The 15,201-nt window shown below is 50.0% G+C and overlaps 1 protein-coding gene across 1 annotated transcript in view; it reads left to right on the forward strand.

The window, feature by feature from the left end:
- ABCC1 (ATP binding cassette subfamily C member 1) overlaps positions 1-15,201 on the forward strand; it is a 126,668-nt gene that overhangs the window by 19,798 nt on the left and 91,669 nt on the right. The window contains exon 2 of the mRNA XM_023529668.1: positions 14,434-14,610. Coding sequence (XP_023385436.1) covers positions 14,434-14,610 — 177 coding nt within the window. The remainder of the gene's footprint in view (positions 1-14,433; positions 14,611-15,201) is intronic.

The raw sequence follows: 15,201 nt of genomic DNA on the forward strand, positions 1-15,201 counted from the left end.
GAGAGGCCGGGGGTGCCCGCAGACATTCTGCCACACACAGGACAGCCCCACAACAGAGAATCCTCCGGCCTGACACGTCAGTTGTGCGGAGGGCGAGAAAGCTCGGCTGGTGGGGACATGCCGTCTCGTTACAAACGACATTAGCAACGGGAAAAGACGTTGCATTTCGCTGTTTTTTAGCACATGGAAACGCATCCCTTCTAGACTATGTCTCTCTTCCTGAGGCGTGTTTATTAATTTATTTTTTTTGAGGAGGAGCATTAGCTTCTAACGACAGCATATTTAAGGTGACAGTTGCACATAGTCGAAATGACTCTGGGATTTATCTTTTTTTTTTTTTAATTGCTTTATTGAGCTATAATTCACATACCAGATAATTCACCCATTTAAAGTGTACCATTCGGCAGCTTTTAGTACAGTCACAGAGTCGCACATCCATCTCCGTGATCGATTTTGGAATGTTTTCATTGCCCCAGTTGCTCCCCTGTGTGTTCGTAAGACCTGGTGGGGTGCGTGCCTGGCGTGGTCGTCAGAGATGTTGGCTGCATCCGACTTAACAGTTTGCAGAGCCTCATTCTGGTGTCGGTTCATAGATCGCACAGGTGCATCCCAGGTGCCTGCCACATGCCAGGAGCTGTAGTGAATGGGGAATGATCCACGGAGGGGCAAAACCCGGGCCTTCACTGCCCTCACTGGAACTGACAGCTTGTGGGGAGAGTGAGACGTGGAAAAAAATAGTATATAATGTAAACAGTGTCAGATCCAGCCGCTGGAGGTTGCCAGCATTCGATGCTTTTGGTCCTACATCTGGGCTGGCGGTAAATATCTCAGACTTTGCAGGCCTGAATGTCATATGCAGCATGGAGTGTGACTCCCCTTGGCAAAGGGAAAATTATCTTTCTTTTACATCTTACATTGAAAAATGTGAAGTCCATTCCAAGTCTGGAGTTTGTACTAAAAGCGGACAGTGGGCCAGGTGTGGCTCCTGGGCCACAGTTTGCCAACCCCCGACCTACACAGATGGCAATTCCCGTGGTTCGTCCTAGTCGTATATGTTATACATAATGTATTGTGTGCTATGTTGCACATTCCGTAACATATAGAATATAAAGCATTAATACAGGACACATTGACAAACAGTCCCTGAAAAGACGTTACATGACAAAGTGTGGCGAGTGCTCTGCAGGAGATGTACAGTGTCCGTGAGGGCTTTGGCATGTGCGAGCAGGGGGGTGCGTAGGCCCCTTTGAGGATGCTTCTGAGCTGCAGTCGGGGCCGCGAGGAGGAGAAGGGCTCCCGGACCGACCGTGCAAAGGCCCGGAGGCAGGCAGAGGTGCGGGACAGTGAGCAGGGCCGCACGCAGGGGCTGCAGCGAAGACTCCTAGGCAGAGCGTGAGGGGTTCGGGGCTGTAGTCGGAAGCTACCCTCTTGGCTGCCGTGTGGAGGGTGGACTAGAGGGGTATTGGGCCAGCTGTCGGGGGACTGGGATCGTTGCCCAGATAACTCGAATAAATATTTGTCAAGTGTGGAACAAATAGAGTGAATCATATACTTCCTAGCGGTGCGTCACTTTATTATTTCAAATTAATAAAAGGACTTTGTGTTTATGAAAGGCTGTGATGATGTCCTCTTGCAGCAAAACCACAGGCTGTCAATTCTCTGATTTCTCTACCTTTCAGTGGGTAGATGGACACTGTCCGATAGAAATACAGCACAGGCCACACACAGGGTTTTAATTTTCTGGTAGCCACATTTAAAAAAAAAAAGAGGTGAAATGAAAAATAGTGGGGTCCAGGAAACCCGAGTTTATTTTATTTTTTAGTTCCCCTCGCCTCCCCCCAGCTTTACTGAGATATAATTGTGTAAGGTACACAACTGGCGATTTGATAGACGGATGTCTTGTGAAATGGTAAGGTCGTTCACCTTATATATTTCCCATCATTTTTTTTTTTTCGTGGTGTGAACATTTAAGATCTACTCTCGTAGCGACTTTCAAGTGTACAGTGCAATATTATTAATTATAGTTACCAGGTTGTGCGTTAGATCCCCAGAAATGAGTTCGTCTCACAACCGGAATTCGTACCCTTTGATCCGTAACTTCCCATGTCCCCCAACCCCCAGTGCCGTTCCATCCTAAACATCACGCTTTCTCCGTCCCCTTCACCTGTCGACAGACGCACTGAGGCGCTTTCCAGGGCTTGGCCTCTGTGGGTTGTGCTGCAGGGGACACGGGTGCAGTGCAGGTCTTTCTTAGGGATCGTGGTTTCGTTTCCTTCCGATGTGCTTCGTGGTGTTTCAAAGGCTGAATTCCTACAGGGATTGACTGGGTCGGCGGTTATCATTGTATTTATGATTCTCACCGTGCATCTCCAGGTTATCAAACGCGACCTGAGCTGCCTGGTTTCCGCCTGTGAGGCTTACGAGTGATTGAGCGAAGCCTGTTGGTCTTCAGGCTTTCCTGTGTGGTTTTTGTTTTTTTTTTTTTTTTTTAGCTTCAGGAGTAATTTCTGAAAGAATTCATTGGGTCATTGTTTGGAATAGCAAAAGGTTGGCAGCAACCCAAGTGGCTGGCAGGAGGGACTTGGGTAAACACAATATGTTCTCCTCATTCAGGGGAGGAGTGGGGGATGCTTTCAGAAGGAAGGAGGGAGTGAGGACAAGGCCGGCCTCCAGGATCTAATTTTTAAGCGAAAACATCAAGATCTAGTTGGCATGTTTGTTACGATGCCTCCTGTGTCGAGGAAGGGATAAGTAAGAATGTGTAGTTGTATTTGCTTGTCTTCGTGTAAAGGAATCCGGAAGGGACAAGAAACTCACAAATGCGCTTGCGTTTGTATGTGGGGGACAGGGTGTCTGGGACCAGGCCGCGGGGCCTGGGCTCATGGAGGGAGAGGGAGGCAGAGAAACTTTTTCCTGTATCCGTACCCACACACGGTACACACTCACATATGTATGCTGAAATTTGAGTCACGCCTTGACTATCAAAGCGAAATTTAAAAGTTCGTATTTTCCATCATTTCCGGATCCCGTCCTTGAAGAGTGTTTCAGGACAGGGACGTGATCCCGTCCTGGGAGGGCGGGCACCGCAGGGCTGCGTTTTGACGCGAGGCAGGGCCACGGCCTGCGCAGGGGTGTCGGGCTGTGAGCGAGCGTCGGCTTGGTGAGGGCACGGCCAGCCCTCGTCTCCTGCTGACTCCGTCCGCGTTGCCCGCCGTGTGAGTGTCCTGTGGCCGCTGTGACGAATGACCACAGACTTATGGCCCGAAGCAGCGCAGATTTGTTCTTTTAGAGTCTTGAGGTCAGAAGTCCAAAACGCAGTGCTGGCGTGGCTTCCGGAGGCTCTCGGCGAGAACCCCTTTCTTTGCATTTTCTGAGAGGTGGCCTGCGTTCCCTGACTGGTGGCCCTGCATCGCTTTGACCTCTGCTTTTGTCCACACATCCCCTTCCCTGACCCGGACCCTGACCCTCTGGCCTCCCTCTCTTCCCTTATACCTCCCTCACGAGTCCAGGGGCACCACCCGGATAACGCCGGAGATTCTCCCACCTCCAGATCCTTCGCCGAATCCCACCTGCAACGTCCCTTTGGCCGTGTCAGGCAACTTACCCATGCTGGATATTGGGAAGTGGACGTTTTTTTGGGGGGCTCTTCCGCCTACTACACCTGGCCAGCATAGTTTCTGGCACATAGTAGGAGCTCGGAACCTCTTTGTTGGAAGAAACACTCATTTGATGAGGCCAGAAAGATAGAAGGGCCATAACGAGATGGATCTGTAAGCAGCCGCGACAGTACAGTGACATTTATGGAGCGCCTGCCGCGTGCTCCAGCTCACGTTCAGTTAAGTGCACCTGCGCATCCTCTTAGCAGTGTCCCCACTTTATAGGGGTGGGCCCTGAGGCTTAGTTGCTTGCCCAGTGTCACATGGTGAGGAGCCGAAACCCCATCTGCCCGATGAGAAGTGTGTGTGGGGAATGTGGATCTAAACTTGGTTAGGACAGGGATTCTGCGAACACAGGTTTTTCTCAGCACCGGGTGACTCTCCGTTGCGGGAGCTGTCCTGTGCGCTGTGGGTGTCTAGCAGCCTCCCTGGCCTCTGCCCATACTATTCCAGTAACATCACCCCCACCCTGTAGGGACACCAGCAGTGTCTTCAAATGTTCCTGCGGGGAAGGGACTGGCCGGCCTCCAGCGGAGAACCACTGTGTGAAACCGTGAATCAGACGATGATACGTGAAACCCACGGTCCCATGTCACTCTGAAATGGCCTGTGAGCCTGACACAGTCTGTGCCTGCCTGTCCCCTACCTTCCTCCCTGACTTCTTCTCCCGTTATCGTTAAGTCGTATTGGCCCCTTTGTTATTGCTCCAAAATGCCGGATGCATTTGTACCTCAGGGCCTTTGCACGTGCTGTTCTCACTGTCCCCTTTGGCTTCCTTGTTTCCTTCAACAAATACACCTTTTCAGGGAGGCCTTCTTTTCTGAGCCTCTTTTTTATTCTCTCTCTCTCTCTCTCTCTCCCTTCCCTCTCTCTCACTCACTCACTCCATGTCTTGTCAGGTGTCAGGTCCAGGAGGGCAGGCCCTTTGCCCGTTCTTCATGCCCAGGTCCTTAGCGCCTAGCAGTGGTGCCCAGTACATGGAAGAATGCTGTCAATCCTGTTCCCTGCTGTGTCCCCAGACACACTCCTGTGCTCGGCACAAGCCTGACCCCTCACGGGTCCCTGGAACGTGACCCAGTGGAGGATGCGGTGAAGCTCCAGAGATAAGAGGAGAGGACGTCACTGGAGACGAACTCAGCAAATGGTCGGGGCTGAACGAGTGTGGGGACACGTGTGTGCCTTGCAGCGAAGGACCCTGGAGAGAGGCCTCTCGGTGCTCGCTGGGAGCGTCGGGGTCAGGGCACATCTGAGCAAGCTGCCCGCCGCTGACGCTTGGACCCCTGCGATGGGCCGCCGCGGCCGCCTTCTTCCCGGCACTGGAAGCCCCGTGAAGACAGGAGTCTCGGTGTTGCACGTGCCTCCTGCTCCTCTCTCACCAAGGTGTTCGGGTCTGCGTCTTTGGGCCTGAGGGTCCGGCGAGGGTTCGGGGCTCTTGCCCTGCCTTCCTGGGTGCTGGAGGTAAGGTCTGGAAGCAGCCCTACCTCCCTACCCCCATTTCTGGGCTTTATTCTTAGCTCTGGTGAGTCAGCGGGCGAGGGAAGGTCACAGCTCAGCCGGGCAGCGGGCGAGGGGCCTCGCTGCCAGCGTGGCGATGCTGGCACCGGCCGACCTTCTCCTACCACCGCCCTCTCTTGCAGGGGAAGCGGCCCCGTGCTGGCTCTGTAAACAGGATTAAGGTCCAGAGCCCAGCGGGCGCCCTGACCTAAGTGTGAGCCACCCGCCACCCGGCATGCCTTTTCTTAGCTCGCCTCGGCTTCTGAGCTCCCCCTCTGCCTGCGATCTTGGCAGCTGTGTTGCATTTGAATGTGGCTTTATTAATGGCCCGTCGCCTCGCCTCGTGTCTCTGCACCGTTCCCCTCCACAGCCCCCATCCCTGGCTGCGCCCTGCGGATCTCCCTCCTGCTCTCTACGAAAGAATTTGCTGGGGCTCTGGAGCCAGCCTCTCTGGATCTGAATCTAGGCTCCGCCAGGTCCTCCTGTGTACCTTCTAGCAAGTCTTCTACCTCTATTTGCCCGTGTACCTCTCTGTAAGATGGGAAGAAGACAGTACCCACCTCACCGGGTGGCTCCGGCGATGAAATGGAGCGGTGCACGTTACACTCGGCGTACCAGGCGGTGCTTCCTGAGAGCTGCCGTCTCAGTCCTGCTGTCATTACCGTCATTGGCCCGAGGTTCATCCCGCCGGGATTGTACCTTGCAAAGTGGCCAGTGAAGCCGAGCCAGCAGCCTGCCCTGCGCTTTCCCCAGCCCCGCCCGCGTTAGCCAGCTGTGGGCAAGCTAAGCGCCGAACCCCGCCCCTGCACACAGTAGGTTCCATCATGAGTCCTACTTTGCACACGAGGGAGACCAGGGTGGGAGACGTTAGCCCATTTTCTTAAGGTCAAGAGGCGAGTGAGCAAGAGCGAGCGGCTCGAAGTCCGGGCTCGCCTGCGCCAGGGTCCCCGTCACGCTCGTTGTTTGTTCCCATTTCCTTTCTTGGCTTCCTGTCTCTCCCTCTCTCCCTCGCTCACTCCATTTATGAAAAGGCGACCCGTGCCCCGTACACGCTTCCCCTCCATCTCTGCGTGGCTGGCCCCTCCCGGCCCTCCCCGTCCGCTGCAATGTCACCTTCTCAGACCTCCGCTGGATTCCTGCTGCCCCAGCTCCCTTCCCCTTTCCTTTTTAGCAGGTGTTTGCCCTTCGCGGTGATGCTTTGATTTGTGGCTTGTGTCTTCAGTGGACTGAGAGTCGTCAGAGGGCAGGGACTGTGTCTGACTTATCTCCACATCCGCGTGATTAGCTCACAGCCCCACACATAGCAGGCGCTCAACAGATACTGTGTGATGGAATGAGTGAACGAATGAATGAAACCCTGCCCTTGCGTTCGCTGCCTTCCAGGCGGCTTCAGGCAGGGCGGTGAGGCCACTTGACCTTGCCAGGCCCTTAGCGTTCCGAGCCCCTGGCTGAGCGGTGGTGGGGCCCAGGAGATAAGAGCTTCGTCGGTGCCAGGGTCTCCATGGGTTCAAATCCCAGCTCTGCCTCTTCCTGGCTCTGTGAGCCTGGGCAAGTTCTTAACCTCTCTGGGCCTCAGAGTCCTTGCCTGACACAGGGGAGTTTGTAGGGCTGACTTCGTGGGGCCGTTGTGACGTTTACATGGACTCGTGCTTGGAAAACAGCACGGGAGCCTGGCCCGGCCAACTGTTGCCATTAAACAAACATGCGCTTTCTCTTAGCTCCCAGCTCAGCATTTAGAGATTTCTACCTCCACATGCCTGCTGCTGCTATTTATTTATCTGTGAACTCGCTTTGTTATTGTCATTATTATGTTAGAAGAAATACAGGCAGAGTGAAAAATTCCAACAGCGCAAAAGATAATAAAACAAAAACTAACAGTTGCTTCCTCTCACCAGCTCCAGCCCTGCCCCCTGGGGACGATCAGTTAGCTTCTGTTTTTCCTGTCTCCTTCTAAGAAAATTTCCCTGCCTAGACCAGCATCTACATACCCTTCGATGCTAATTTAAAATGGGAACCCTAGTACACATACACGATACAAAACGCAAACGTTACATTTTCTGTGCGCACGGAGGCATCTACACTTTGCCTCAATTTCCAGGCTATGTAGGCTGCTTGCAGGTTATGTGACTTGACCTCAGTTTTTGGTATCTGTAAAATGGGTCTAACTGTAGTGCCTGCCTGCCTCCCAGAGTTGTTTGCGAGGATTAGATGTGATGTACAGCACTCTGCTCGGTCCTGGCACATGCTACTAAGACACTCAGTCAATCCTTACACTTTCACTTTTCATAGATAGAGGAAGGTGGCACATCTTTCTTCCTTTCCTTCAGGTCTTTGCTCAGATGTCATCTTGGCCCAGAGGCCTTTTCTGTCCACCTGGTATCAAAATAGCACCCACCTCCCGCCGTCATTCTCTGCCGCTTTTATTCTTCAGGATTCTCGTCGTGAGACATCCATGTCGTTGTTTATTTACCTCTCACGATAGAACGAAACTCAGAGTGGGAACTTTACCTCCAACTGGTATTGGCACGTAATAGTGTCCTGATAAAGAATTGTCCACTGAGTGATAGAAACCTGGCCATTCCCAAGTATTGAGACGATTGAACGAGAAAGTGAATGTTCGTTCAGACCCTAGTGGGACAACTGGTGCATAGTAGGCCCTTGTTCCCGAATAGCATCAGAGCAGCTCTCGCTCCCAGACACTGGCGACACCGAGCAGCTGTTGAAATGTACAATCACGTCCCCCGCCTGTTGTCCGCCCACCCTCTTCTCTGCACCCTCCCCTCCTGTCCTGCCTGGGTCCTGGGCAGGGCTGTTCCCCTTGTCCCTGTAGGCCTGAGCCATGTGTTTCTTCAGAAGCCGTGTTGGCCAGGCCTGAGCAGCAGAGTGTGGGGACCCTCGGAGGCCCTGGCTGAGGAGACGCCTGGTACGTGGTGCTTCTGTGACGAGCATGGCTGAGGCGAGATGGCTGGTCCACCATCTGGACCAGAATCAACCTGATGCGGTGTGTGGCAGGCAGGATAACGGGCCCTCCAGAGATGTCCACAACGTAATCCCTGAAACCTGTGAATACGTTAGGTTACGTGGCAGAGGGAGTGAGGACTGCAGGTAGAACTGAGATTGCTCATCGGCTTGCCTTGAGATGGGCCCTCACCCTGGATTATCTGGGTGGGCCCACGGTCATCACGAGGGTCCCTGTAGGTGAAAGAGAGAGAACCAGAGAGATGGCAGCATGAGAAGGACTTGGCCTGATGCTGCTGGCTTCGAAGGTGGAGGAAGGGGCCCCGAGCCCAGGAATGTGGGCGGCCGGAAACGGCAAAGACATGGAATCTCCGAAAGGAATGCAGCCCTGCCGACACCCCGATGTTAGCCTCCTGAGACCCACGTCAGATTTCTGATCTCGAGAACTGCGTGGTAAAATATTGTGTCGTTTTAAGCCGCTGAGTTTATGGTAATTTGAAACAGTAGCCACAGAAAATGGATGCAGGTCATCGGTTCTGAACTCCGTGCTGGTTTGAGGACTCAAATCTTCCTCTTGTCTCAGATTTCCCTGTTAGAGTTCATACGTTATCCATCACTAGGAATCGGGGTATGCATGGCCACGTGGGTCAACAGTCAGGCCTCCTAGCTTTGAGCCCCAGCCTCATCACGTGCAAGCTGTGTGATCTTAGGCAAGTTATTTGACACATCTGTGTCTCAATGACCTCTTCTACAAAATGGATATCAAAACAACTTCCTTCCTAGTTGATCATGACAATTAAAAGAGTCAGTTTATATAAAATGCACAGAAACAGGTGTCTGGCACACAGAACTCAGTTAAAGCTAGGTGGTATTATTATTATCAATGATAATATAAGATAATCACATCAAGAGTACAATGCCATAAACTCCATTTATTCTTTTGACTGACATAAGAATTAAAATTATTGTCAATAACTGTTGGGTGTTAATATATGACACTGAGCTGTGTGTATATGACTTTATTTACTCTTTAGAATAGCTTTAGGAGATAGATATTCTTAGCCTTAGTCATAGATGAGGCTCAGAGAGGTTAAGTAACTCGTCTAAAGTCACACTAAAGTGAATCGAGAAGAAAAGGGACAAGGGGGATAGACACAGTGGATCAGAACTTGTATTGCTAGGATGCTTTGTGTCGTGAAGGCAAATTCATTTTAAAGTGGTGTAAACAATAAAGCAGATTTATGGGGGAAGCCTAGTGGGAGGGTGGGCAGCAGGTGAAGCTTGATCCAGCAGCCCACAGTGACACCAAGCACCAGTTTCTTTCATGTCCACGTTGTAGGACATCAGCTTTGTTCTCACCATGGTGGTGCCACCCCTTACCTTTCCCTCCCAGCCCTTGGTGGTTCCCTAGATGTCTGTAAACTGCACATATCATCATCTGGTGTCACGGGGGACAAGAGAGTGTGTGTCTTTGCTGTGACTGGCTTATCTTGGGTCAAGCGCCCGTTCTAGAACTCATCACTGGCATGCGGGTAAAGGGCTGCTGATTGGCTGATGCTGGAAAGGACCCAGCCCTGGAGCTTTGCCGGAGTGGGTGGCTGAGAGCAGAGGGGGATTGGTTTATGAACAAGGGCCAGGGGCTGTGGCCAGTGGACAGAGGAAACATCAGGGCCCCAGCCAGTGAGGGACAGGCAGGAGGCCCCCCAACACTCTTATCTGCACTACTGTGACAGTTGTGGTCAGGGCCACCGTTGGCCGTGACAGGAGCAGTGACTGAGGCTGTGCAGGGGCCAGAGGCAGGATGGCCCACATTGTCTGCAGTGAAAGTTCATGTTCACAGTCATATTTCCCCTTTTCATGCTCCCTGTTCCTTCTTCCCCCTTCCGTCCATCTCTGCCCTCCTGGTCAAGGTCAGCCCCCTGGCTTTGAGCAGGAAGCGGCTCTCTGCAGAGTAAATGCCTTCCTGTGCTAAGCATTTCTCTGATCTCTCCTACCCTGAATCCTGTGTCCTTAGCTGCTCCCCGATTTCCTCTTGCTCACTTCTTAACTTGAGCTTTTCTTTGTCCTTTAAGCTTCCTGACTCTGGGCAGTGCCAGTGGTCGTGGTGGCAATTATTATTAATTATTAGCAGCTGCTGCTAATAGCCGCCATTTATTGTCTCAGGACTGCCAGCCCAGTGCAGGGTTCTTATCACACTGTCTGTCCCAAGGCCTGTGCGTTTTCTTGACTGGTTTGCTGACGAGGAGACGGAGGCTTGGAGAAGTTAAGTGACCAGGTTCCCACAAGGTCAGGGCCTGAATTGTAATCCATATCCACTTGACTAGAAAGCCAGGGGTCAGTGTCAGGTTCTACTTGGATGGATTGTTATTTATTTATTTATTTATTTTAAAAAAAGAAAAGTAGGAAATAATGCTAGGCAGGAAAGGCATGATTTGTGTGCCATTTGTTTACTTATTAACCTCTGGGGACCTACTGGTTAGGGGGATAGGGATCAAAGGTAAATATAGCATGATTCTGACACTGAGGTCCTCGTAGGACAGAGGCGTGGACAGACATGTAAGAAAGGCATTGCGGGGTGTGGGTGGGTGTGGTGGAGGTTGCAGGGAGGCTGATGGTTTGCGGGGTGAGGAGGAAGGCTTTTTAAAGGAGGTACCTGAGCTGGGTTTCGAAGGATGAATAGGAGTTTGTTATGATAGACACTGCAGGGAGATCATCTAGCAAGAGGTTTCCCAGAGAAGCAGTCATGTGATCTGCAGCTGAGGGATGCCTCGGAGGCGGGGACCGTGGCCTTCCTGAACGCCCAGAGCCTTGAACAGCATCCGACACGTGCTTGGCAAAGGCTTACGTGAGCAAATGCCTTAGTCGACATACTGGGGAACAGGGCAGAAGAAATTGTGGAAGAAACAGACGGGGTTTGAATTGGGGGGGGGGCGCGCCTCAGGAGCCACAGCAGAGATCAGCTCCCAGAGGCAATTGGAAGCCATTGGAGGCCATTACCCAGAGGACAGTGGGCGTCGGGATCTGTCCCGCCTATTAATGCAGGCATGTAAGTATGCATTTTCCTCCTTCTAAACACATAGGGAAAGATCTTTTGTTTCCCTTATCATCAAGGGAAAAGGAAGTTAAGCTACAGTGAGATATTTCCTACTGTCAGATTGGCAGAGGTCGAAAGCTTAGAATACAAAGTTGTTTGAGACGTAGTTGCCTTTTATACCTTGTGAGGTGAGGTATAAATCGATGGCATCGTTTTGGAGTGCAGTGTCTGTCTAAATTTTAAATGTGTGCACCCTTTGGCCAGCAGGTTCACTTTAAAAAAGCGATTGTGCAAATATGCTTGTTTGTGTGCGATGCGAGGCACTTAGTAGCTATTTATGCACCGCTGCATTGTTTGTAAGAGCAACCCAATGCCAGCTGGCAGGAGACAGAGTGAATACAGTCAAGTCCATCACACAGTGGAGTATCGAGCCGCCGGCATGGAAAATGAGGAAACTGTTCATGTGCAGGGATGGTTTTTAAGACCTATTATTAAGAGAAAAAAGCAACTAGAAGAATATATAAGATGTTAGCAATGCTACCTTTGCTTGTGGGGTGTCATAGGGGCCTGTAAGTTTAGGGAAGAAGACTTATTTTTTTATTTTTCACAGTATAGCATTTTGTGTAGTTTGAAAAAGTTTTAGCACATAAATATATTACTTATTAAAAATAAATAGGGAGATGTGGATGGGTGGGTGGTTAGGTGGATGGGTGGGTGGATGGATGGGTAGGTTTACAAATGGGTGGGTAGATTATCTATGGATGCACATATGGATGTATGGATTGATAAGATAACTTTGGCTGTTTTGGGGAAGACTTATCAGGGCCAAGAGGGACTGGAAACAGGTAATGGTCTAGGCAAGAAATAATTGGGGCAAAGATCAGGTTACTGAAATGTCTCTCATACGAACTGAGCTTCTCGTATACGGAACTAACTGCATTATATCAAGCCCCAGCATTGTTTTATTAGAAGGCCAAGTCCTTTGGAATGAACTTTTTCTGACAGCTGCTCAGAAACTGTTCTGTATATCGGGGGTCCCCAACCCTTGGGCCATGGACTGGTATCGGTCCGTGGCCTGTTAGGAACCAGGCCGCACAGCAGGAGGTGAGAGGCAGGCTAGCTGGCAAAGCTCCATCTGCATTCGCTGCCGCTCCCCAGCGCTAGCATCACCGCCTCAGCTCATCAGGCTTTAGATTCTCATAGGAGCACCGGTCCCTGCTGCCAAAAAGGTTGGGGACCACTGCCATATATAATAACCACCAACGGTCAAATCCCTTTTTTCACCATCATCTTAAGAATTATAAGTGGTGTGAAACTAGTTGAAACAATCAGTCTTTGATATATATCACTTCTCCCTGAGGCCATCTGTCTTCCAGATACCTAAGTTCATAGAGGCACAATCTTTGTCCTTTTTTAGGGTTTCTTTGTGTTTAGAAGTTTCCAACCTAAATCCCTTTGTGTGTGAATCTTTGAAAGTTTGCATTTCATTGCTTCTTTGTTCTTGGTTCTGGAAAAATAACCTTTTGTATCATAGAACCGTTTATCAATTCTATTTCTGAAGAACCGGTTTAGGTACTTTCTCCATACCTATATTTTTCGTTTTTTAAGTCAAATTCTTTGTTTTTTAGTCATCTTTACCATTTTTCAGTACACACTTCAGTTATTCACATTGTTATGCATGACTAGTTCTCTTTTTTGGAATGCTTGGGACATCTGTTTCGATCACATTGATCGTCGAACGTTTTCTCTAAGTGAAATGATCTCATTCCCATCACTTTCTCCTCTTTTAACATTCATCCTCGATGTGGCTTTAAGGCTTGTGTGGAGCTGTTCGATCATGGGTTCCTTGGAGTTCCTTGCTGGTGTCACTTATCTGATTGCAGAAAGGCGTTTAGAGTCAGAAATCTGGAGAGAGCATCATCCAGTGGTGGAGAGAGAGAAGGCTAGGAGAAAAGTGGGCTCCTGGGGACTGGCCAGCTGGAACACGTGGACCTTATCCAAAGACTGGCCACTTTCCGGCTCTTTCTGATGATTGTGAAGCAGGAGTATGGCCCCAGTGCTGCCAGATTTTCTGATATATTTGAGAATCCCAAAATTCAAATTTTTATATGAAATTTTCTGATTCGAAATATTGGCATATAATCTAAAAAAAATTTTTTTTTTTTTTAAAAAGCCTGCTTAAAACAACAACAATAACAAACTATTCGTGGGGCAAATTGGCCTGACGTTCCCATATTTCAGACCTCTAAATTTACCTGACCTAATCAAGGTAGAGATAGGAAATGGAGACCCCAAGATAGGGTAAAATGACTTTTTAAAAGTGGTATAAATGGTCTATGGGACTTAAATTCTTCATTACCAAAGTCTAACAGCTGGTTGAAGTTTATTCTTGGGCAGATATTCTTGATCTGTATACGTACGTATGTGTTTATCTATTTGTCATGTCTCTTTAACAAAATGCAGGTAGTTTCTTAAAAAACAAAAGTCCTTAAAGCAAATTTGCTTCTGAGGCTGCATAACTTAGTGGCAAAACGCAGGGAACCCCAAAACCAAATTGCCTGAGTTGGAATTCGCCTCCAAACCTTAGCAGCTGTGTGATATTGGATAGATCACTGGGCCTCACTTTTCCCATCTGAGAAAGGAAGCATGAAGTACTTAGAGACTTAAAGGAGGTGATACATATGAAACACTTAGAATAGGGCCTAGCACTTAGAATGGAAGTTCGGGTGTTATTCATGATAACGATGGTGATGGTGGTGGTATTTTTTTTTTTTTCAATTACAGCTGATACTCAATATTATATTAGTTTCAGGTGGACAGCATGGTGTTTAGACACTTACGTAACTTACAAAGTGATTGATCCCCCCCCAATAAGTCTGGTCCCCATCTGATACCTCGATGGCGATGGTGATGGTTGTGGTGACGGTGGCGATGACGATGTGCGTTGGCATTAAAGATTAGAAAGTCTTCGATTCACAAGACAGTAGAGGGGGAACGATTCGCGTGACCCCAGGACTCTTTGGGATTCCTTTCCGTGGCCGTCTCCATCTCTCGTGGCAGAGTGGCACTTGCCACCGCTCCCCTGAGGCTCACCTTGGTTCCTTGTTCCATGTGTCGTAGTCTTTCCGGCTACCGATTTTTCCAGTTTGCACATTTGGCCTGGGAGGGCCTCGGGCGTCGGGGTCTCGTCCATTTTCTTGAACCCGGTGACCACCAGTTTCGAGCGCCACGCGGGCCCCTGCCCCTCTTCGGTGCGCCCCGTTGACCCCGTGCGTGTGATTGTGCCCGCAGGAGTGGAACGTCACGTGGAACACCAGCAACCCCGACTTCACCAAGTGCTTTCAGAACACCATCCTCGTGTGGGCGCCTTGCGTTTACCTCTGGGTCTGCTTCCCCTTCTACTTCCTCTATCTCTCCCACCATGATCGAGGCTACATTCAGATGACACACCTCAACAAAGCCAAAACTGTAAGTCATCCTGGGGGCGGGGTCGTGCTGGGGCGTGGCGGGGCGGGGCGCTTGGTGGAAATGGACGTGTTCTGTCTACTTCATTGGCCCCGAGTTCCTGTTTCTGGAAGACAAAGGCTGGGGCGCTGGGTTCAACTGTGGGTTCAGATACTGGCTCTGCCCCTTACTGGCCTTGGGACCTGGCATGTGTTTCTTAGCCTCCCCAAGCCTTGGCTTACACTTGGGATGACAGGATCGATCTCAAAATGTTGTCAGGAGGTGATCAGGGAGTCTTCCTACTGGACCAAGGATATCTTTTTACTTAAAAAGTTTTTTTTTGTTTTTTTTTTGTTTTTTCTTTTTTTAAATCTCCAAATAATTTCAAGCTACAGAAAGTTGCAACAGAGATACCGGGAACTTCCCCTAGCCCTGTACGCTCGTTACCCATAGTCACAAAATGTTAGCATTTTGCCATATTTGTTTCACCATCTGCTTTTGTTCTCTCCACATACACCTGTTATTTATTTTTTTCTGAATCATTCAGGAATAGGTAGCCGTAACGCCCCTTTACCCCTTAATTCTTCCGTGTGCCTTCTTAAAGCAAGGGACAGC

The sequence above is a fragment of the Pteropus vampyrus genome, unplaced genomic scaffold (genome assembly GCF_000151845.1).
Source record: "Pteropus vampyrus isolate Shadow unplaced genomic scaffold, Pvam_2.0 Scaffold40, whole genome shotgun sequence".
Lineage (NCBI taxonomy): Eukaryota > Metazoa > Chordata > Mammalia > Chiroptera > Pteropodidae > Pteropus > Pteropus vampyrus.